This window comes from Spermophilus citellus (assembly GCF_964194105.1).
Source record: "Spermophilus citellus genome assembly, chromosome: 14".
NCBI lineage: Eukaryota > Metazoa > Chordata > Mammalia > Rodentia > Sciuridae > Spermophilus > Spermophilus citellus.
In genome coordinates, this window is record NC_138194.1 from 94913490 (window position 1) to 94936574 (window position 23085).

Consider the following 23085-nt stretch of genomic DNA (forward strand, 5'->3'; position numbering starts at 1 on the left):
ACCTCACCATCACCTCAGGGACCTCTCAGAGGAAGGATGGGATCCCAAACAGGATGCTATGTTTCATCATTGCTCACATTTTAGCCTCTCTGAAACTTCAGAGGTTTCTTTATATACCTGTGTCTTTGTCCATGCTGTACCTGGTCTTTAGAACAGCACTGTCTCTTTTGGTATCTATTAAAATCTATGACCTCATTCATGCTATGACTCTATATTTATGGAGACCTCCCTGCACATAGCCAGCCACTCCATCACTAGTCTCCTGCCTGCCTATGCCCCGCTGTCAAGGCATTTCGTGGAGTAGAGTCATGTGTGGCCAAGTGTGCTCCATCTATTATGTAAATAGAAGGAAAAAGTCACCTCTGGGTCCCACCTACCCAGTACACAATTTGTCTGGCCTTTTTATACCTGTATCCTGAGTCCAGTCAACAGAAATACCAGAATTAAGTTCTTTTCAGAATGTGGGTTTGGCCACCCCTGGCCTCTCCTGGGGATTATCAGAAATGCAGAATCGAAACCCCTCCCAACCCACTCATCAAAATTTGCTTCAATAAGAGTCTCCCTTGATTGATGTGCACGTTATGGACATAGAAGCACTGGTTTGAGTCAGAGCTGTACATTAACCATTTGGTGGTTGAAAGGACAGAGGTCAAGGCTAGGGCCTTTTCTCAAGCTGCCAGGAGACATTAGGCTTAAGGTCATCAGGTCTCTCCATTCTTGCTATAAACTTGTTGTCTTCCGAGTGGAATGGAACACACCCTTTGCTGACAGGAGGCACCGAAATCAACACTTAGAAATGCACTAGAGACAATTTTTAGGGAAGGGTCATCAAAGAAACACACACACAAACTAAAAAAAAAGCCACAGAAGAAAGAATGAAGGAGGCGGGTTGCTGTGAATAGGGCGACAGCACTGGAAATAATTTCAAGACTGTTCCCCACTCTGCAGCAGTTTGCTTTGGGGGCTGGGGAGGGGGTGTAGCAGCCTGTCTGGCTTTGTTATCAGGGCTCAGGACCATTCTCCTCTGCTTTGCTTTCCTTGCCTCTGATCTTATTTTAGCACCCAACAGCCTGGTCTCGGGCAGAAGAGCCCCCTCTGCCCCTTGTGAGGTTGTCTCCCCAGCACTGAGCCCCAACAGTGGGCATCTTGCCACTGCCGCCCCTAGCAGAGCCCTGGTGGTGGCTGCCCCCTGCCATTCTTCTCCCTTGGAAACCGCTCTTCTGGCCTGGTGCAGGAGGCAGGGCAGGAAACGGGATTTTAATTCAGAGTGTTGTGAACTCTGGAATAGGGTCTGCAGAGTAAGATGTTTAAAATACATTTTCAGGCTTGCAAGGACAGAAGTAACTTGGGCTGTTTGGGATTATAGGAAGCACAGAAAGAAGGACAAACACATTGGTTGTGGCACTTGATGGTGTGTGGGCTTGTTATTATTATTTTCCTTTTTGAAGGTAGTTTGTTCTTCCCTCTTTCTCCAGGGTGACAGGCATTTTCATATGCCATTTATATTATTTTATTTTTATATATTTATATAACACACATACATTTACATCTTATTTATTTATTTTCTTCCAAAAGAGCCATCCAATTTCTGATCTCTCTAGGGACCGGCCTTTATCATGAAGCCACTTTGCCAACAAAGAAGGAATATGGAAAGTCATCAGCACATACCACAGCTCTGCCCTCACTTATGCAAAACTCATGTCTTTTAAATTTTCTTTTTTTCCATTTGGCTGATCCTCTCAGATAAGGACAATGAGGATCCCTTCTTCCAGAAAGACTTTTCTACCCACTCCAATTGCCCCACTCCCCACTGCCCTGCCCAGGTTTGCCTCTTTTTACAATCAGCTAGCACTCTGCTTTCTTAATGGAATTGCAGTGTTGATTGACAGGTGCTACTGTTAGACAACTGATATCCATGATCTCCTAATTTCTATGGAACTGATCCTAGCTCTAGGGTGCATCTCTATTGGAGTTGCTTTCTGACAAAGAGCTGCTTGGCAACCTCAAGCACCCACATCAATGCTGTTAAGTGCCTATTAAAAGGTTGTGTCAGAATCAAGATCACCATGGGATGGTGCTTTGAAATGTGAGTCCCTGCATCTCCCTTAGAGATGCCAGAAAGACTTGTTCTTCCTTCCTACCAATGTTGGGAAGGAAGGAACGGTATATGTTGTCATTTTTTAGAACCGTTCAATATGTGGACTTTTACCCAAGATTTGGGAAATTTCCACATTAAGATGTTTGGTAGGAAAGAAATATGATATTAGGGTATAAGCTGAAAATCCAGAAGCCTGCTCTCCCAGCACTTACAGAAAATGGGCTTAGCCAGTGAGCACATCTGCCCTAGGGCTTAATATGAGGTGCAAAGAAGTTGCAGGGAGCAGACAGTGAGAGTAAGGAAAGGAAGCAATGTCCAGTTTCTGCAGGAGGAACAGCAGCACCCTGTGTCAGGGGACAGAGGTGAGCAGCACAAGCAATGAGCTGTTTGGAGACAATGGTGGTGGCATGACAACTGCCTGGTGCTCTGGTGTGACTGGCCTTGTGGCCTGGTTTTATTCCAGCCCAGGTCCCCAGCCTGCTTCTCCATGCTCTCTTGTGATTCTGTAAGCTGCCACACAGCCTTTTAATATACTTCTTTTACATCAGCCAAGGTTGGATGCTTTGGCTTACAACTAGGAAACATGTCTGAAACAACCTATAGCGTGGTGTCTGGCTCAACGAGATGCTGACGCCTGTGTTACGTATGCATCTTCAAACATGTAGTCTACCTCAACCCTTGCACAGTGGTGATTAAAACATCCATTTTACAAAGAAATATCCTGAGACTGAGTTAAGCACACTGCCTAAGTTCTCACAGCAGACTTAAGATCCTAAAGCTGTTTTTCCTCACTATGGAGTCTACCCTTTGATTTTCAGTATAAGCCAGGTATAGTGTATTCCTGGGCACACAGAGACACTCACGGTCAGATGGACTGATTACATGGATGATGGATGGGTGAATTAATGGGTAGGTGGATGAATGACTGGATGGGTGAGTGAGTGGGTGGTTGGGTGGATGGATGGGTAGTGCGTAGAGGGATGATTGGTGGATGGATGCAAGATGAAGGATGGTTGGCCAGCAATATGTTTGCAAAGGAAAAGAAGTTGTAGTCTCTGTATCAAGTTGTTTTAAAGATTCTTGTGAGGAATATAAGGAGGAAATCCATGTGATTATACCCGAAGCCTCCGGACTGCATTTTGAGATTATTTTTCCAATTGTAGTCTACAGAGCTTTTTCCTTTCCCACTGAATATGTAGCAATTCCTCCTCTAGGAGAGCCAGGCAGTAAGTCAACTAGCAAATATAATCAAATTTTCTGACATTCTTCTGCAACCTCAATTTGGAAATGTAAAACTCTGATGAATAATCACCACTTAATGAATTAATCAACCAAATGAAGAAAGGCACTGACATTCATGCAGACAGAGTCACAGCAGGACACTGAGAGCAGCCAGGCGCACACAGATCGCAGGGAGAACCAGGGCAAGGGCTCCGAGCTTCTCACCTGACGTTCTCATAGCGGTGGATATAGATGCGGTGGAACTGGTGCTGCAGGTGCTCATCCTCCACATTGGTCATGTCGTTGATCATTTCCAGGACCACAAACCGAGGGAGCACAGATAACACGAGACGCTCCTGGAAGAAGCAGGGAAGAGGACCAGTTTCATTAGTCTGGCTATTGAGCATTGATGGGTGGGAGGAGGGTGGAGAAGACACAGGACTCTCAGATGAACTGCTCAGGGAACTGCTGGTTTCATAGCATTCTATGAACATGGCCAGTGTCTTCTGGTCCAGGCAGTGGGCTGGGTGATGACATGATTCAAATCAGGGATCAAGAATGACCTTTACTGGGAATTGGTGTCTAAATTGACCTGAATGGTTTTAATGAGCCGTCCCTGTGTAGGGCAAGTCCAGGAAGTCCCCCTGTAGGGCAAGGAGAAATCTAGGAACAGAAAATGGTAACTACAAATGTCCCGAGGCAGCAAAAAGCAACCCTGTAATTGGAGGGTAGTGATCAAAGGGTGTGCTAGCAAACTATGAGGAAGGAGGTGTAGGTAGATCTTGTAGCTTGAGATGCTTGCATCTAATTCAAACTGTAAATGGAAGTCATGAAGTGGTGCTAAGCAGAAAGGTGACATAAACATTTTGCATTTTGAAAGATCATTCGGAGCACAGTTTGAAGCATGAATTTGGGGAAGGCGCCTGAGGGTGGAGGCAGGGAGATTAACTGGAAAGGTTTCTGCAGCGGTCCTGGTGAGAGGTGTGGTGGAGGTAAGACTCACAGGATTGGCGACCCACTGAGATGGACGCAGCCTCCGTGATGGGTAACTTCTGAATCTGGGTGCTGGAAACAGGGAACAGAGGAGAAAGCAGGCATAGGGGGTACTACTTCTTTATAAAAGATGAGAGGAAGCGAGACATGCAACCTGAAAGTTAATATTCTAAGACCTGAAAGATAATATTCTTTTATTGGGATCACCACAGTAGAGAAAAGCAAAGTAACTGGTTAATTGACAACAAACTAAATCCTAGGCCATCTTCATGTTATGGAAACTGGGCAAGAGTGTAGTGTGACCTCTGCCACATGGTTTGTTGTGGGGAAGGACTGAGTGTGACACAGATGCATTTTACTCTCCATAGTTTCCCATCTTTGTAGTTATGTTTGCATTTTAATAGCTCATAATTATGCATGGATCTTCATAGTTATGTATGGAACTCCATCCATTCTCTTGTGTGTTTATCACACAACTCTGAAAATCAGCACAAGGAAATCTTTTCCTTCAGTGGGCAGACTGAGTCTGGAAGAGATTAAATGCTTTGCACAACCCTAGCAGTTAGGATGCCATTTCCTAGCCTGTTATTCCTTGCTGGGATTCTTGGTGAAATGGGAAAAGCCCTGGATTTTAGTCTGATGGAGCAGTTTGGATCCTGGCCCCATTGCTAACTAGAAATGTAGCATGAGGTGAGCTCTGTCTTCTCTCTGTGCCTTAGTTCTATAATTTGGCAAATAGAATACTACCATCTATTTCACAGGGTTACTGTGGGAATTCAATGAAGTCAAATATGCAAGGGTCCTGGCGTTGTTCCCTCCTCGCCCCCCATCTCATGCAAACGACTTACAAATGAAGTGACCTCTGAGTGTCATAGGATGGTGTTTTCCTCTCTTGAGTTCTGTTCTGAAGTGGGACTGAGAGGTGTGCCTCTTGCAAATGCCCCTACAACCCTTCCTGGTCGTTAGTGCTCCTTGTCAGCTTCCCAGGCACTTGTGGCTCTGTTCACACAGTTGCTGCTGGAGGGGTGTAGGTGCTAACATGGATGCGAAGGGCACCGCTTCCATGCCCACAGTGGGGGTGTTAACTGAAGACATCCTCTGCCGCACTTGGGACAGCCTGCATAGAGGGGCAATGAAGCTGGGACCCAAGATGCACACATACTCTGGGACCAGTTTAAGCAGACATTATGCTTTCACTAGTGTTTTGTCACGGGGGAAGTCTCAGACTGGAGTGACAGGAAGGGGGAAGGCTTGTGTTAGAAGGTGAATGGGACCCAGCTGAAAAGGTTGTGAGCCCATGAAATGTTGCAGGTGTGTGTTTTGGGGGGGTGGTTGGGAGATAGAGACAAAGAGTACAGAAACACATTCACTCTCAGCATTGTTAAAAAGAAGTACATATATACCACAATTTTTCGTATCTCTGTTTGTATATAAGGCAATGCAAAAAAAAAAAAGGAGTACAGTATAATGGTATAAGTTGGTGTGAACATACTTTATATACAGAGATACGAAAAATTGTGCTCTATATGTGTAATAAGGGTTGTATTGCATTCCACTGTTGTATATTTAAAAAGTAAATTAATTAATTAAAAAAGTTTCTCTCTGAAATTAAAATCTATGGACATGTTTATGAGGCTCTCTCATGAATCTGTACTTTAGCCATCCATTAGAATGGCCTGGGGCTTTGTCAAAATGCCTGTGGCTGCCCAATCCTCTGATCCTCTCCAGACTAGCTGAATTGAACTTCATAGGAGTGATCTGGCATGGAGAGTTTTTTAAAGCTCCTAAGGGTTTGGAGTACCCAGGCAGGTCTGGGAACTGCTGGCCTCCTCCGTCAAGCACTTCTAGGTACATAATGGTACTCAAACTTCACTTATTTTGGCAAAACAGGTATTTGCAGAAAAGAGCAAAAACGTGGGGTTAGTAAACTGATCACTTGGGTTGTCAATAGCAAGAGATCAAGCCAGGCTTCTGATGCACACAGCACTCCTTCTGCTCTATCCCCTACAAATGTGTTCTGTCCCCTCTCACCCCATTCTCGAGGCTCTTTAAGAGTGACTCTACATTAAGGCAGCAGGTGGGATATTCCTATGATATGGGCTAACAGTGTTCAATGAGATCTCAGAGAAAGGTCTCATTGAACATCCTTCACCAAGGAGGCTAGGGGAGAACTTCATGAATGAGGGTCCCTGAAAAATAGGCATGATTTCAAACATTTTTTTTACTAAATATTATATTCATTTGATGACTATTTATTGAAAATATTCTACATTGAATTTCAGTTCTAGGAATAGCAACAACAGAAGCAATGAGAGAGGGAAGACCCTAGAGGGTCCAGGGTGGCATACCTGGATTGCATCCTGTAAGTGACCTTGTATGTGGTTCTGAGAGCACACACTGTGGACCAGCACTGAATCAGGGAGCTTCCTACAGTCTCTTGTGCACGTCTCCATAACTATGGTAGGGATGTCTCACTGTAGATTAGCAAAAGAGGAAACTAAAGACCAGAGAGGCAAAGTCACTTCCCAAGGTCACATGGGAAGGAAGCACCAGTGTCTGGCCTATCAGACTCCAGAGTTTCTGGAAACTTCTCCTCACCTTATCAGAGGAATCTGTTTCTGAAGAAACATTCCTCACAGCCTGATTCTCCAAAATTGGAAATCTAATTACCATTGAAGTTGGAGGAGCATGAGCTTGTCTATGGTTAAACAAAGCTGCATGTGATGCTCAAGGGTTTATTTACTTGAACACTTTAATTTCAGCAAATGAAAATCAATCAGTGTAGTACCATTAAAGAAAATGGATGAAAATATGCAAGTGATGCCCAGAATTTTCACCATTTTATATTCTGTATACTAAAAGCACTTTTTTGAAAGAAGTTGAGGAGTTTTATAACTGCAAAAATGACACCATGGTGGGTCTTCTTTTATGGAGCTCCGCTGCTTCTTAGACTTATGGACACTGCATTGGATCTCATGATGAGAAGAAATTCGTCAGAAGCACGTAAGAAAAAGCAATCCATACAATGCTACCAACATGAATCAATGCAAGTTACTGATGTGGAAGGAAATCCACAGTATATAGCTAAGAATAAGATGTATGGATGGCGTGACCCCAATCACGTGCTGCATACTGCACATCTAATTAGTCTCCAGGGGAGTGACTAGATTATTAACAAAGTATTGTCTTGGTGAACAATTTTTTGATATCTTTGCTTTCTTCTTAATGTGATATTTTTACAATAAATACATTTTTTCAGAAATAATACAATGATCTTATAGTTAATTAAAGAAAAATAATTCATCTAAAGTTTAAATCCAGGAAACCAGATGGTTGTCTCTGTGGATCACAGAGTATAGCTCTGCCTGCCTCCTGGTTAATCCTTGTTTTCTCCCTGCCCTCAACACACTGTAGGATCCTGTAGGGAGGGAAAATCCTGTCCACCTTGTGTCCTCTATGCTGCGTAGGTCATGCACTATTTATTGTGATACTGAGCATGTCACCACAGTGCGTGCCACAGTCCCTCCTGCCTGGGATGCCCCAATTAGCACACAGACTCCTACTCTTCTTCAAATCTTAGGGCAAATCTCATTTCCTTGCTGAAGGGGATTAGTCATTCCCTCCACTATCATGTCCCTTTGCGTGGATCTTTCTCAGCATTTGTGACACCACATGGTGCCAGTCTATTTAGGTTTCAGTTGGTCAACTGAGCTCTTTGAGTTTATCTTTTTATATTCAAGGCCCAAACACAATGGCTGGCAAAAAGAGACTTCAATCAATGTGTAAGTAATGAATGAGCAAACAGTGTCCGGTCTGCATAGGAGACACTAGAATAAATCAAGTGAGCCTGTAAAGGGCGGTTAACCTCAAATGATTTCACACCAGTAGCCCGGAGGGTTTTGAATCTCACCAATTACTAGGTCAAGATTTTCATTTCTGAACTCCCAGTCCTGAGGTGGCTGCTAGACTTAGTCAAGGGGACGGCTCAGAGGCCCCTTCCCTTTATGTTGGAGCTGAATGCTGCAGCGGCTTCCAGGGAAAACTGTGGAATGACCCCTCCTGGAAGGTACCTGGGGGGCAGCAGGTCCATACCTTTTCTCTGCATTGTAACACGCAGGAAATGTTATCATTAGGGAGCAACAGCATTCTGTGGGAGCACACACAGCATTCCCCTGAGCCCACAAAAAGGTGTGAACGGATCTGCTTATAATGAAGCATGATTTATATGCAAGTGGGTGGTGAAAACAGCCATTTCAAGGGATTGAAACTCCCAGTTTATTAGTAATCACAGATAATTGAAAACATAATAATAAACATCGCTCTCTTTTTTTGAGGCCTTTCTGCCAAAGTCACCTTCTCATGGTGGCCTTCCCTTAGGTCCAGATCCAGGTGGCCACGTACTCCTGGCTTATGGCTTAGTGGGCTCCTTTCACGTTTTATTGATTTTTTCTTCTTCCCGCAGCCATCGTCATTTAATTTTCTATAGGTTTCACTTATTTATCTTTTTGTTTTTTGTATGTCTATCCCATTTGGTCCAGGAGGGTGCACATTTTATCTCTTGTTCAGCACAATAATGCTGGTGCTGAGAAAGATACCTGACACTTCTTAGGCCTCCCGCGCATGTTAGTTGTATGGTTTCTATAATAAAAAAATTATTTAATTGACTTGTTTTTAATCTTTTGTTTCACAAAGAATAATTGCAAAGTAAGAGTATATAATACTATAAATTTGAAAAATAAACCTTATTATACTATTAGTTATTAAAATATTAAACTAAACCAAAATATATATTGACATAAGGTAATGTGTTGTTCTCTCTTTGAATATCTTTCTGGAAGACTTCACAGATACCATCACTTTATCTGCCTTTTGAGTTAGTAAGTACAATGCTGATCCATTGCCAACAGCAACGTCCATGATAGTTTTCCTGCTTACGGGCAAAGTGGGTAGTGTAGACACACATTTCACACATTCTTCATTTCACATTCTGCCTTATGAAAAATTTATCTTTATATGAAATTTAAAAGAAAGTAAAGTAACTGCAAAACTATAATTTACAATTCCTATAACAATACCTGAAGGTAAGCACTGCAGTAGGTAGTCAGTCAGCACAGTGTGGGGCAGGGTAGAACCCCAGGCCTGCTTTGCCATGGGGAGACACAGGTTAAACAAACAGATTACTACCTCTGCAATGAATCCCAAGGAGAAGACATGCTCAGTGAACTCAGGCCACAATGGAGGATTAACTGGGATGGCTGATTAGTTGAAGCATGTATGTGTGCATATATGTGTGTGTGTGTGTGTGTGTGTGTGTGTGTGTGTGTGGTATGTGCACGCGTGAGTGCTGGTGGGTGTGGGATAGCATACTAAGAAGAGAGAACAGCATATGTTGGGCCTGGTAGAAAAGAAGGCACAGCATGTTTGAGAAGTCAAAATAGGGGCCATGGCTGGAGTCTAGTTGGGTACAGTGAAGTGGCGTGAAGTGAGGGGACACAGACAGGCAGAGCCTTGTTGATCTTCATCCTGGGAGTGATGGGAAGCCACTGAAGTGTTTTGCTCAGATATCAAAGACATGATCAGATGTTTTTAAAAATATCATTTCAACTGGAATATTGAACAGAGTAGATTCAATGAAATGGTGCGTATGAGGAGAGAGAGGCATGAAAGCAATTAAATGGTTAATGCAAAACATCCAGGCAAGAGATGAGAACCACTTAGACTGAGATTATGGCAGAAAATGTGGACACATTAGAGGGGTATTTGGGAAACCTGTATGAGGAATCATGAAAGAGGGCAACAGGGATGTCCAGGAGGACTTCTGGGTTTTTGGATTTGTCAAGGATGGGAGCAAACGGACTTCCCAGGGACAGGTCTTAAACTTCCCTCTGGAGTGGGGAGAGGAAGTGAATGTTAGGGATGCTCTGTGGAACTTCCCTACATTCCCCAGTGCCAGATGTCACCAACGGACTCCAACACTGACTGTAGCCCGGCTTTAGAAATAGGCTGCAGGCATTACTGGGTGAATGGAATGAACGAAGGGAGTGAAACCTATTTATTAGTCATCCTTGAGCTGTTGTCATCAAGCAAATCGGGGTCCTTGGCTGACCTTTTGCTCCTGCTTGTCCAACCTTAGGCTGCATGGAGAAGAACAACCACCTATGCACAGGTGAAAATGGTACAGCCCAAAGCAGCTTGGTGGTGCTCAGAATGGGGGTGGGTATCTCCCTTCCCCCAGGGATGAAGGCAGACAGCGGATGAGCCAGCACCAGACCTTACACTGACGGTGTATGGTGTATACAAATTTCAAGTAGGGGACAGGTGAGAGCCTATCTGCGAACAACCTGGGAGTGGGAGGTGGCGCAGGAGTCAGTGAGTGGAAACCAGGGAAGGCCAGAGTTGGGTCATGTGACTGTATGGCCAGGGCTTTGATGGCTCTAGTCAACACAGCTGTGGCAGGCTGCTCCCACAGACTGCTGACATGGTTCTGGTTTTAACACAGTTCCAGGTCCTAATCATGCCATTTCCTGAATCTAAACCCTGAAGTTCTTAGAAGAACAGCCAGGCCCCTTAGAAAACCTACTGGTGACTGCTTCAGGTTCCAGTTACTTCTTACCCACTCTCCTGCTCCCCCACTCCTGGCTAGTAACACAAGGAGGGTCTTTCCCTTCCTAAAAATCCCCCGTCGCATTCTTGACTGCGAGTTTTCTCACCTGTCCTTTGGGTCTCCACTCTGAGGTCACTTAATGTCCCATCCTTCATCAGATCTAGGTGCTATTGCCCTGCCACACAGACTCTTCTATCCCTCAATTTCCCCTCTCGAAATGCTCATTACATACTGGGTTGTCTGTCTCCCTGACAAGACTCTGAGTGCTTTGAAGACAGTGACTTCGTTCTGTTCCCCTCTGGATCCTTGGCGACTTCCTCAGTGTTTAAAAGCAGTAAGTGCTAAATAAATATCTGCTGAACAGGCTGGTGAACTCCTGAAAGGCAGAGCTCACGTGCAGCTCAAGACTGCATCCTCCATGGGCGTCAGCACCACCCCTGACATAGAAATTTCCAGAACTATCTGTTAGAGTCTCTAAGTGGCAACACAAATTCCATCCTCAAGTGTCATGTCATTGATGCTCTCAGGAGGGATTTTGAAAATAAATTTTTGTAGCAAAATTCTCCCAACACTTGGGCTTGCCAGCCTCCAGCCATTTGTGCTACTGGCAACTGTCCCAGGTCCTCCCTCTGTAAAGCATTTTCTGCAAGAGGATGGGAGTTTGCCTGGAGTCTGCTTATAAAAGCCCATTTTCAACACTTTTTGTTTCCCTTGAATTTGTTCACTGCTTGAGAAACATCATTCAGATTCCCTGAAAACACAATCTGAAAGAAAATCAGAAAGTTTGCCCTTTAATACAATTCCCAACTCCTGCTGGGACACAATATATGCTTTCTTGGCTTTGGCTATCAGAAGTTCAAGAATCTCTCCTGGAGCCAGGCTGTGGCCCTGGGTGGCCTTTGGGCTCAGATTCTGCATGTCTTTTTCTCCCTGGGTTTTCCTATTTGCATGAAAAGAGACCCTGGGCTGATTGAAAGTCCATCAGCAGCTCCCTTCTGGATTCCCCTCTCATTTCACATAGCATCCTCTATTCATGTTGTCAAGATGGATTCACAGCATCAATTGCCACAGTTCACCCGGAGGGGAAGTCAAGGTGCAAACAGTGAGGGATTTAGGACCTTTGTTTCACCCAAATGCTTACAGTGGGAAAGAGAAAGGGAGCAGGGCAGCTCGCAAGGCAGGTGGTGGCACTTCTGGGCTCCTATGCAGCCCCAGTGTTTCCGAATGGCTCCCGGAAGCCCTGGCCACTCTCAGTTCTTTGCAATTTGTGAGCCCTCTTGTCATCTTTCCTTATTCTACTGCAGCAAAGCAGGGATAACTGCAGCCAAGGTCCAGGCACAGGGAGGACTAGCATTTTAGTGTTAGAGAAAATTGCTTGATTTTAATGATCACACACCACCAGCACACCCCGTGTTTCACATCATTGCCTAATTGAAATATGATGTTAATCACGGTTGTTCCTTTATCCCCAGTTTGCATATTGTTACGGTTTGGATGTGAGGTGCCCCTCCAAAAACTCACATGTGAGATAATCCAAGGAAGTTTAGAGGTGAGTGATTCGTTATGAGAGTTTTTCCCCCACTGATATAGATTATCTCTGTGGTAACTGTAGTTAGTGTGGTTGGAGGAGGTAGGTCACTGGGGAAGTATCTTTGGGGTATGTGTTTGTCCCTGGGGAGCAGAGCTCTCTCCTCTTTTTGATTGCCATGTCCTGAGCTGCTATCCTCCACCACACCCTTCTGCCATGATGTTCTGTCTCACCTTGGGTCCAAAGAAATGGGGTCAGCCATCTATGAACTGAGACCTCTGAAACTGTGAGCCACAAATAAACATTTTTTTTCCACTAAAATTGTTCTTTCAGGTCCTTTGGTCACAGAAAGAAAAGACTGCTGAAGACAGTGAGAATGAAAGTATTTCAACCAGGTAATTCAAAGTCATGCATTTGGTAAGTGCACAGTGAGGACTTAAGTCCATTTGTTGTTGTTTTTAAAAATTCTGTAACTTGGATCATAATATATCCATGTCATAATTTATTCACTAAGTTAATAAGTAGGTGGCACAGGTCTGGGCATGAGGCTGATCAGAAAGCAAAACCATTCCCTTTTTAGAGCTAAAGTTCCAGAGGCAACCCATAGAACATGGTGGAGCTCAAGGAGAGTGGCTGGCTGCTTTGTCTGAATGGTCAATGAAAGAATCTGTAGGGAGGACCTGCCCTGAAGGAGCCACTCTTGTGGAGAGCTAAGGAGGAGGCTTCAGGTGCAACAGAATAGCATGCACTGAGGGGAAGCCATATAATCTTTTGTCAATTTTTTTCATTCATTCAACAAACTTGTATTGAGATCCTACTATAGACCTTGTAGTGTATTAGACACTATACTTCTATGTTGGTGGTGAACAAGGCAAGCAAGATCCTGGATTCTATGGGGGCTTGCAATTCAGTCCTAGAGATGGCAGGGAAGATAGGTGATAGCCATGGTATCACAGAAGTACAGTAGAGATGGCTGGAAGTGGCTTGATAAGTATGATGACGTCAAAGCAGTAGCAGACCCTGGCTGGAAAGGTGAGTGGACAACTCAGGGGCAGAAGGTGGACTGTTCCATCAGTGTCAGAAGTGGTGACAAGAGAAAAGAGAAGAAGTGGGCCCCAGAGAAAGACAGAGACCAAGTGACCAGGAAGAGCTGAACAGGTCTAGGTGTTGAGGCTCAGGAATAAGCCTGTGCTCACAGCTGAGATAGGGGCTCCCCTCTCCAGTGTTTTTAGCCATGTAGTTATGTAGGTGAGTCACACACTCCTTTGATCACCAAAACTGAACCTGGGTTTCCTTCTCTAATTGGTCCATGAAGCTCCCCATGAATCCCTGTGTGTAGGCAGAGCCACCTACTTCTGCCTCTGTGAAACCCATAGCACTTGTACCACCTAGAGTGGTGGAACCTCCTGCCTGACCTCTGCTTGACTGGTTCTCTGGCTTAGCTGATTTGCAGGATTACCCCATTGTTTGCAGGCCTGCTCAGGCATGTCCACAGGGCAGAGCTGGTAGGAAGTTTTGTTAATGTCTGTAGCTGGGATTCCATCTGCAGCTCCAGGTTGGCCAGGAGTCATGGAATTTATTCTCCGACCCACTGTCAGTTTTGTGTTATTGGACTTACTTCCTTCAATTAAAATATTAAATAACTAAGGAAAGAGAGATATTTGTAGGAAAAAGGAAGCAGGTGGGTTGGGTGTAGAGGGGTGGAGGAAAGCCCCAGAAAAGCGAGGCAAGGGCAGGAGAGGAATGACAAAATATAGTCGCCAGTGCATGCTGTGGAAAGGACAGATAAATAAGAGGTAACTTCTGGAATCAGACCAACAACAGTACCTAGCTCTGAGTAGAGGGAAACGAAGCTGGGCACTTGATGTCTACGACAGGAATCGTGTGCATGACTCTGGAGTTAGGTTCTGGGTGTGAACCAGAGCTAAAGCTGTCCTTTCCTAGATTGAATTAGGGGCATCTGCTCTCCTCCCAGTCCCCTAGTTTCCCTATCTATAAATTGAGAATCATAACAAGAACATCTATTTCAGAGTCGGTACAGAGTTAAATGAGTTAATATTTGTAAAAGAATTAGTGTCTAGCACATTATAACCACAGCTCATGTATTTGTTAAATTCACTGATGAGCATACTCTATTTTAGGCATTGCTTTAGAACTCTAATTGTATTTTGGCGCTAAAGCTATTGAGCTTTTAAAGTAGGGACATTATCCAGGAAATACAAGGGAAATGAATAGAGATAATATGGGAGATGGCAATTGTGCTTTTTAATTTTTGAATTTTTAATTAAAAACAATATTTGTTGCCAGACTCTTGACTGTGGCATTTGAATTTATATTTTTAAAGGGCTTTCATAAAAATTTTTACCCAGAACTGTTTCTGAAAGCTAAATGTGAGCACAGGCATGCAGAAGCTGTATCTTCACTGGCTCAGGAAAGTGTACTTTGTGGGTGCACTTCAGGTTGACTCAGCAAGGGGCTGAGAGCCTGGGTAACATCCATATCTACCTTTCTGGTGGTCTCAGCCCCTAGGAACTCTGGTTCTGCTCATAAAGGCAAAGACTGATGTGTTCTGGAATCAGACAAGCTTGCTGGCTGAGCTCAGCAACTGAATCGCTCTGTGACTGTGAGAATATCCATGACTCCTTTGAGCCTCAGTTTCTTCATTGATAGAATGGGAAAAGTAATCTCTGCCTCCCAAGGACTGTTGTTTAGATTACATGACAAACCTTCTTATATAGATACCAGACATACCAGGTGCTGACTAAACAGCTGTGGCCATCACATTTGTTTTAATTCTTCCACTCCCCAACTTGCAGGCCTTGGCCTGCATTGCACTCTATATTGGGTAGTCTATATTCCATGAGTTGGAGTGTAATTTAAAGAAGGCACAACATGCAGGTTTCAGGGATTTTCTTGTTTTACCTTTCCAGGAACCAGTTTCTCAGGTTGTTTCATTAGCAGTTTCCAGATAGATCAAATTGGAAACTTGGGGATGAAAGTCTTTCCTCACTTGTCCAGTCTGTCAGTCATTGCTGAATGCTACTGGTTTGACCAGAGACTCCTGAGTTCAAGGCTGACCAAGGTCAGGCCTTCACAGTCTGTAGCTCAGATTCTGTACCTTAGCAATGTGACCTTAGGTGAGTTATTCAACTTCTCCAAGCCTCATTTCTGTCTCTTATAATTGATATTAGCAGCTCCCAGTACCCAGGGAGGCATGTCTTTGTCACACGCTTAGCTGCAGTAGCATGCCATTGGAGCTGGGTGGTGGGGAGGAAGAGAAGAGAGGTCTGTGCCAGGTTAGGCAATAAGGAGATCTCTTGTCTGCAAAGCGTTTAAGATACTAGCACAATGACCCTGCTAGGGTCCTGGGTGCCTCTGATCCAGAGCATACCGGACCTGTGAGGCTTGTGCCTACGGTAACCTTCAGCTGAGGTCCTGGTGTGACACAGCAACAACTCTAGCATTATGAAATGAAAAGGAAGGCACTTTTTTCTTTGGTAATAAAATGATAAACCAAAGGCAATATGACACTCGGGCAAAATGCTGCACTCTCCTGAAAGGAATTTAGTCAAATGTGAGGAATAAAGAGTACATTTGCTGAGCCCGGAAGACAATTAGGTACTGAATCTGCTGTTAAGCAGCTCCTCTTGGGAAAAGCTTTCTTTTAAGCACTTCTTAGGGCTTGAAGGTTTCAAAGTCTTTTAAGGGAGTGCTCAAAGGTTTTTTTATGTAGGTTTTGCTACTTTTCTTCAATTCAGAAGCACTAATAAACATTATGCCATTAAAACCTGGGGTGATGGCTAATTTTATGTGTCAACTTCACTGATGCCCAGATGTCTGGTTAGACAATATTCTGGATGCTTTATGAAGGTGTTTTTAGATAAGATTAACATTTAAACCGATAGACTTTGAGTAAAGCAGATTGCTTTCCATAACGTGGGTGATCCTCATCCAATCAGGTTGAGGCCTGATTTCATTCACCAGTACCTCCCTTTTCTGACTCCTTCTCTTTCCCACTAGTGCTCTTCCTCTACTCCACTGCTCAACCTTCAGGTGTCGTGAGAACCATCCCCCCATTTTTTTTCTTTTAATATTTCTAGCTTGCACATAGAAAAGAAATTCAACTTTCTGAGTTTAGCTTATTTCATTTAACAATGTTCCCAAGTTCCATCTATTTTTCTGTGAATTATATAATTTTATTTTTTCTTTATGACTGAATACAACTCCTTTGCGTGTATATACCACATTTTCTTTATACATTCATCTATTGATGGGACCAATGTTTGGTTCCATAGTAAGGGTGTTGTGCATTGTGGTGCTGTAAATGTGGGTATGCATGCATCACTATAGTATGGTGACTTTAATTCTTTAGGATAAATACCAAGGAGTGGTACAGCTGATTCAGAGGATGCCTAATCTTCTGAGAACTCTCCATGCTGATTTCCATAGTGTTTACTAATTATAATCCCACTAACAGTGTATAAATGTTTTTTTTTCTCACATTCTCACCAGCATTTAATATTTTTGTATTATTGATGATTGCCATTCCAACTGAAGTGAGAGGAAATCTCAGTGTAGTTTTGATTTTCATTTCCACAAAAGCTAAAGATGCTGAATATTTTTTTCATACATTTGTTTGCCATTTGTATTTCTTCTTTTGAGAAGGATTTGTTTAGTTCTTTTGCCCAGTTCTTAAATAGGGTTATGTTTTTGGTGTTAAAGTTTTGGGTTCTTTATGTACTTTGGATATTGATCTTCTGTTGGAAGAGTAGCTGGCAGAGATTTTCTGTAGGTGCTCCTTCACCCACTTCATTGTTTCCTTTACTGTGCCAAAGCTTTAAAATTTGATGCCATCCCATTTATTAATTCTTGCTACTATTTCCTCAGCTTTGCTACTGAAAAATTCACTTTCTGAACCTGTAGGTTGGGTGTTGAAGTTCTCCAGTCTTGATGGCCTTAGGGCCAATCTGCCTTAGAACAGCAGATTTTGGGCCTGCCTTCATAATTATGTGGGCCAAGTGCTTAAAATAATTTATCAATATAAACTTTGTTTTCCTCCTTCTTCTTATCCTTCTCAGAGATAATCTCTCTCTCTGTCTTTCTGTCTCTCTCCCTCTCTCTCTTCTATTCTCTCTCTCTCTCTCTGTGTGTGTGTTCTGTTTCTCTGTTGAATATTAATATACCTTGGATGGTTATTATTGCTGCAGTTGTCACTGTAACTCTTATCCTTAGCTACACTTGGAGCTCTGATTGTTGTGTCGTGTGCAAACCCCGCGTTAGGTTGACCAGGACTTCCCAACAGTGTGATTAGCCATGAGATGTGACACGAACAGATGACGTCTTGGTTGTGCAGTTGAGGCTGATGGAGCCCCCATAGTAGTCACCTCTAGCCAAGAGCACCACTGTTAGGTGGCCTAGTACAAATACTCCCATTTCTCATACATGCAGTAATGTGGACTTATCGGAAACCACTGTTTCTTATGCACCACTCCATGGCTCCCAGTAGAGAACAGAGAGGGATGCTCAGAGAAGTTTAGGGACTTGCTCAAGGTCACACAACAAGTGAATGATAGTTCCAGGATTTTAATTGGGTTAGTCTCTAAGGAGGATGGTTTTAGAGAGTCATCAAAGCTCTCAGGATTTTAATTGGGTTAGTCTCTAAGGAGGATGGTTTTAGAGAGTCATCAAAGCTGTAGAAGGAAGACTGGGACCTGCCCTGAGATCTCTCCATCTTGGGTTTTTCCCTCTTATGAAGGTGCTTGTGATATGATATGATGGTATGATATGAATATGATATATGTACCTAATATATCATGTTGATCTGTGTTCATTACATGATGATTGTAGGTCCTCACTGTAGGGACAATGACATCTTTATTAGTTTCTGAACTGCCCTTGGCTCAGCTACTCATGTCATTTTAACCCAATCTTCCTAAATCCATGTAGCCTCTGCTAGCAGCTCAGGTGGTTTCTCCTTGGAAGACACTGCCATGGTCCCCCAGCTAGAATTCACCAACTTCAATGGATCCATTGGAGGGAGCCATTGGAGGGTTTTAAATATAGAGATTATTCTTCTTTGTTTCTTTTTAGGTTGCTCTCAATTCTCGTTGGATAATGGCTTTATAGGAGAGAAAGAATAGAGAGAAGAGAGCAGTTAAGTTATTGTGAACTTCCAAGGAGATATAATAGGAGCTCAGAACATGGTGGCAGTTAAGGCACATGGAAGGATTCTAGATCTAGTTTGGATTTGATTTGGCAGATTGGATATGGGGGATGAAGGAAAAAAAACATTCTTGTTAAGTGAAGCCTTGGCACCTAGAAATAATTTAATAACTTTGAGCTATTGATGGTACTATTAATATACTATTTGAATAGTTGAAGTCTGGTGACTTTTACATATCTGTAGGCTTAGCACATGTCTGGTATACAGTAGAAGTGAAATAAATGTTTGCTTGCTAACTATCTCTAGTTAATGCAGTGTTCAGAAGAGGTATTGTCATGCTGGTTATGTGTTTGACTGATAAACTACTGGTTAGAGAATTAGCTAGCTCCTCTGTACCATACTCTTGCTAAGATTATTTAGAAATAGAAATTCTTTTCTCATTTAGAAGGGTTGCTGAGAGAAGGGCTCTTACCATAGAGTAAGGTATGTATCAAGCAGACACTGGATGTGATATTGATACCCATCACTGGAGAACCCTACGTGATCTGCATATTACCGTGGAAGCCACAAATTTGTCTTATCCCTACCTCTCTGAGTACAATTACAAAAAGGGGTTCACCATAGTGTTATTCATTCATTTGTTCAAATAATCATTTATTAAATAGTTTTCCAAGCCTTTCCTCAAAATAATGCAATTTACTAAAGAAACGGTTGCTGTCTTGACAGCATTTCAGGCAAGGAAATAAAGATACTTGCGGGTAGAAACTGTAGTGTTAAGTGTAAGGCCTTGGATGGTAGAAATCCAGCTGAGGTCAGGTTGCACCAGCCAGGGAAGGCTTCCCAGGAGAGGAGATACTGGGAGAGTTTCGGGGGACAATAAGCTCCAAAGGAGAATGGGGTCGAGGAGAGACAATTGGATGGGGGACGCGATGTAACAGACTAGACTTCAGGTGGTCACATGGAGAGTCAGCAGGGACCGGGGAGTGAAGGTGCTTGTGGACTAAGCTGGGGAATATGAACATCATCCTGAAAGTTAAGGGGATTTGCTAAAGGAGGATTTTCTTATTTGCATCAAAGTATAATTTGCAGAGAGAAAAGTGCAGACATCACAGAGTTGTGTAGTTCTATGAGATTTCATAAACTAAACCCACTCTCATCAGTAGATTGTAGACCTAAAATTAGACCCTGCCTGTCAGCTGTCCAGAGACCCCATTCCCCTGTCTGATCACTACTCCTGTGTGGAGGAGTGACGGCATATTTCACCGATACAGCAAATGCCTATGATGGAATAGCAGTCTTATTGACAAACCCAGCACCAGCTGCACCATTAGCGAGCCCTTGCTGTCTCATTAATCCTCATGACTGATGAGGTGGATATGTTTATTGATGCTGTTTCACAAACGTGGAAACTGAGACACTAAGAGGTTAGGCACTTGTTCCAGGAAAACAGAGAAAGTAAATGGCAGAACATGGGTGTGAACCCAGGTGTCTGCTTTCATTTGTGGATTCTGAGCACCAGGCTCTATTCTGTGGAGTCTGATTCACTTAGGTGCAGTGGATCACCTGGGGCTGTCCCAAACTTCTCCATGCTTCTATATTGTGCAGTGTCATCCACAACTCAGGCACGCATCTGATCAACTGTTATTTAGCAAATCTGCAGTAAGGAAAGAGAAATGAGTCTGTGATTGACACTGCAGTCTGTGCTGGGGAGGGCAGTGGATAAGCTTCCTTCTGCTTTCTCCTTGCTTGCAGGCTAGTTGTTTAAAGAAAAATAAATGACCTCAATAAAATATTAATGATCTTTCAGTATAAGTCTGCACTGGGCACCATATGTCTCTTGCATATTCCAAAGAGCTACCAGGATAATGGAGGTGAAAACTGGAACACTTTGAGTTGTTGTGGGATCAGGATTCCTAGCACCTAGATTAGTTTTTTTCCTGTGTCTGAGCTTCAACTGATGAAATCACACAGCATTCTCTGGCTTCTTTCACTCTACATCCAGGAACAATGGGTCACTTCTGGGTCCTTAGGTCTTATGGCTTCCAGAAGCCCTGGCAGGCTGTCTTCCACCCCCCATCCAGGACTCCTCCTTCACACAGTTCCAGCTTCAGCTCCTTGGATATTCCAGGCATCTAGTTTTCTTGTTGTTGTTGGGGATATATTTTTTCAATTATTATTAATTATTGTTCACTTATTTTTTTAGTAACTTTGCTGGTTCCTTCTCCTCTGTTCACCCATTTTCATGTTGGAGAATTCTGGAGTACAGTACTATGGTGCTTCCTTCCTTCCTAGCTCCTCCCTGGATTACCTCACCCAGGTAATGGTGTAGGTATGTTGATCAGTTAGAGAATGTGCTTCTGTCTTCCTCTCTCCTGGCTCTAAGATCACAGATCCAGCTAAGCTTGGCAGCTCCCTAGGATGCCCGTCGGGCAGTCTAGAATTAAGGTGCCTGACGTGCGTGCTTAGGCCTCATCTCCCATGGCTATCCCTTTGAGCTTGATCCTCTAGCAACATGGATCATCCTGCTTCTGCCCACATTCCACCTTTTGGCCATGGTGTTGGGTCTTCTTTCGGCTTGTAAGAGTCTTCCCTCTGTTTTTGGCTTAGCTTTCCCTTTTCACTCAGGTTTCAGATTTGCCAGCAACCCAATCTGGAGCAGCATTCTAGGTTGTCTTTGTTACTTTGTTATTTTGTCTTTGTTACCAACTCCTTCTTTTCTAAGCATCCATCTCTGTTATCATGTTTGTTTGTTTGCTTGTTCTTTATCTGCTCTTGTCTTCCCTGTGGTATTCTCAGGACTTGAAGCAGTATTGGGGACATACTAAGCATTCAAAGCAATTGAATGAACTTGGGAATGGTCCATTTCACCTCTTTATGAGACAAGCCCAGAATGGCAAATGGATTGGAGGAGGGCCAGCAAGAAGCAGATAGATAAGCTTTAAAGGTTACGAAGATCCAATCTGTAAGAAAAGACTGTCAAATCTCAGTGAGACACTCAAGGTAGGGCTCGAAGAGCATCTAGGGTCCCTGAATTAAACATTCAAGAACTGATCTATATGTCAACTCTCCATTAACAGGCATCAATTGCTTAGAATGTCAATTTCTTTGACATTTCAGGAGTACAGAGATTTCAGCGTATTGGGTTCATACACATGAATATAAGTCCACAGTCTATTAATGTCTCTTACCATGTGTGCTTGCTAAACCTTTGTGTTCCAGTTATCAACAGAGCTAAGATCAATTTTCGACACACACACACACACACACACATACACACAGAGACACACACTTAAGCAGATTGAAACTTAAACTTTGATTCACTTGCCTTGTCAGGAGAAAACAACTTGCAAAGCAATAGTAATGAAATTAGAAATAAGGCAATATTAAAAAAAATAAAAGACCTCAAAGCTCCTATTTTGGAATAGCATCCTCAACTTGAAAACTGACATTTCTTAAATTATCAGTGGAATCAGAGTACTTGCTATTTTCCTGGGGGCCCATTCAGATTTAAAAACCTGCTTTATAGTCAGAGGGTGAAGGTGCTCTATTTATTTTAAATGAAAAATATAATTTTTACTGGTGGGCATTTAGGAAATCACAAGAATGAGGCTCAACAAATTTACCACCCTGGTCTCCTTGCTACCTGTGAGAAAGATTCAGTTCTGTTTTGGAGTAAGACAGGAAGGATTTCAATTTATTTTATAGCAGAGTGATCTTGCTTTAGCACCATGGTTTTTTTTTGTTGTTGTTGTTATTTGTTTCTAAAATAGGAATGATATTCAGACTCCTTTAGACTGTTTTCCGTAACAATGATGAGATGGTGAGATGGTGACATAGAGTGCCCTCAGTCTACTCTCTGCCAAAATGTCCGGTGTGTGAGTGAGGTGGTCCTAGATCATCCTGCTTCCATCAGTCTCAGCAGCTGACTGAAGCCACGTGAAAGAACCCAGCTGAGATAACATGAGCTGATTGGACCTGAGGAAGACCTCTGCCAACCCACAGAATAGTGAGTTTGACAAGTAGTGACTGTATTAAGACAGTGTATTCTGGGATCATTCATTATAAAGCAAAAGGTAACCGATACCCCAAATCAACAGATATGGGAAGCCAGGGATGTCAATGAGGATACACAACTAGGAAAGGGAACTGACATCTCCCGAGTGCCCATTGTGTGTGACAGTTGTCACAAAACTTGTCTTAGTGGATCCTTTGAGCTATACAATGAAGAAACAAAGCCTGTTTTATAGCTAAGAAACATAAACCTAGAGACATACTATGTATTATTTGAAAATGTCATAAAATGAACATTATTATACTGTTTTATACATGAGGATTTTGTCTCAGAAGTGAAAAAAAATTGCCCAAGAAATCCAACACCTCAAAGACCAAAACATATATGGAAAACATGAGGCAAATGTCATGCTAGTTTGAATGGCCTGGGTGATGTGCATACCGAAAGCTTACAAAGCTGTCCCTCT

General features: G+C 43.1%; 1 protein-coding gene across 3 annotated transcripts in view; it reads right to left on the reverse strand.

Moving 5' to 3' along the window:
* ADCY8 (adenylate cyclase 8) overlaps window positions 1–23085 on the reverse strand; it is a gene marked incomplete at its 3' end in the record, with an annotated part of 230432 nt that overhangs the window by 141999 nt on the left and 65348 nt on the right. For all 3 annotated transcript variants that reach the window (XM_081265990.1, XM_081265989.1, XM_081265991.1), the window contains exon 3: window positions 3545–3675. In XM_081265990.1, the coding sequence (XP_081122116.1) occupies window positions 3545–3675 (131 nt within the window). The remainder of the gene's footprint in view (window positions 1–3544; window positions 3676–23085) is intronic.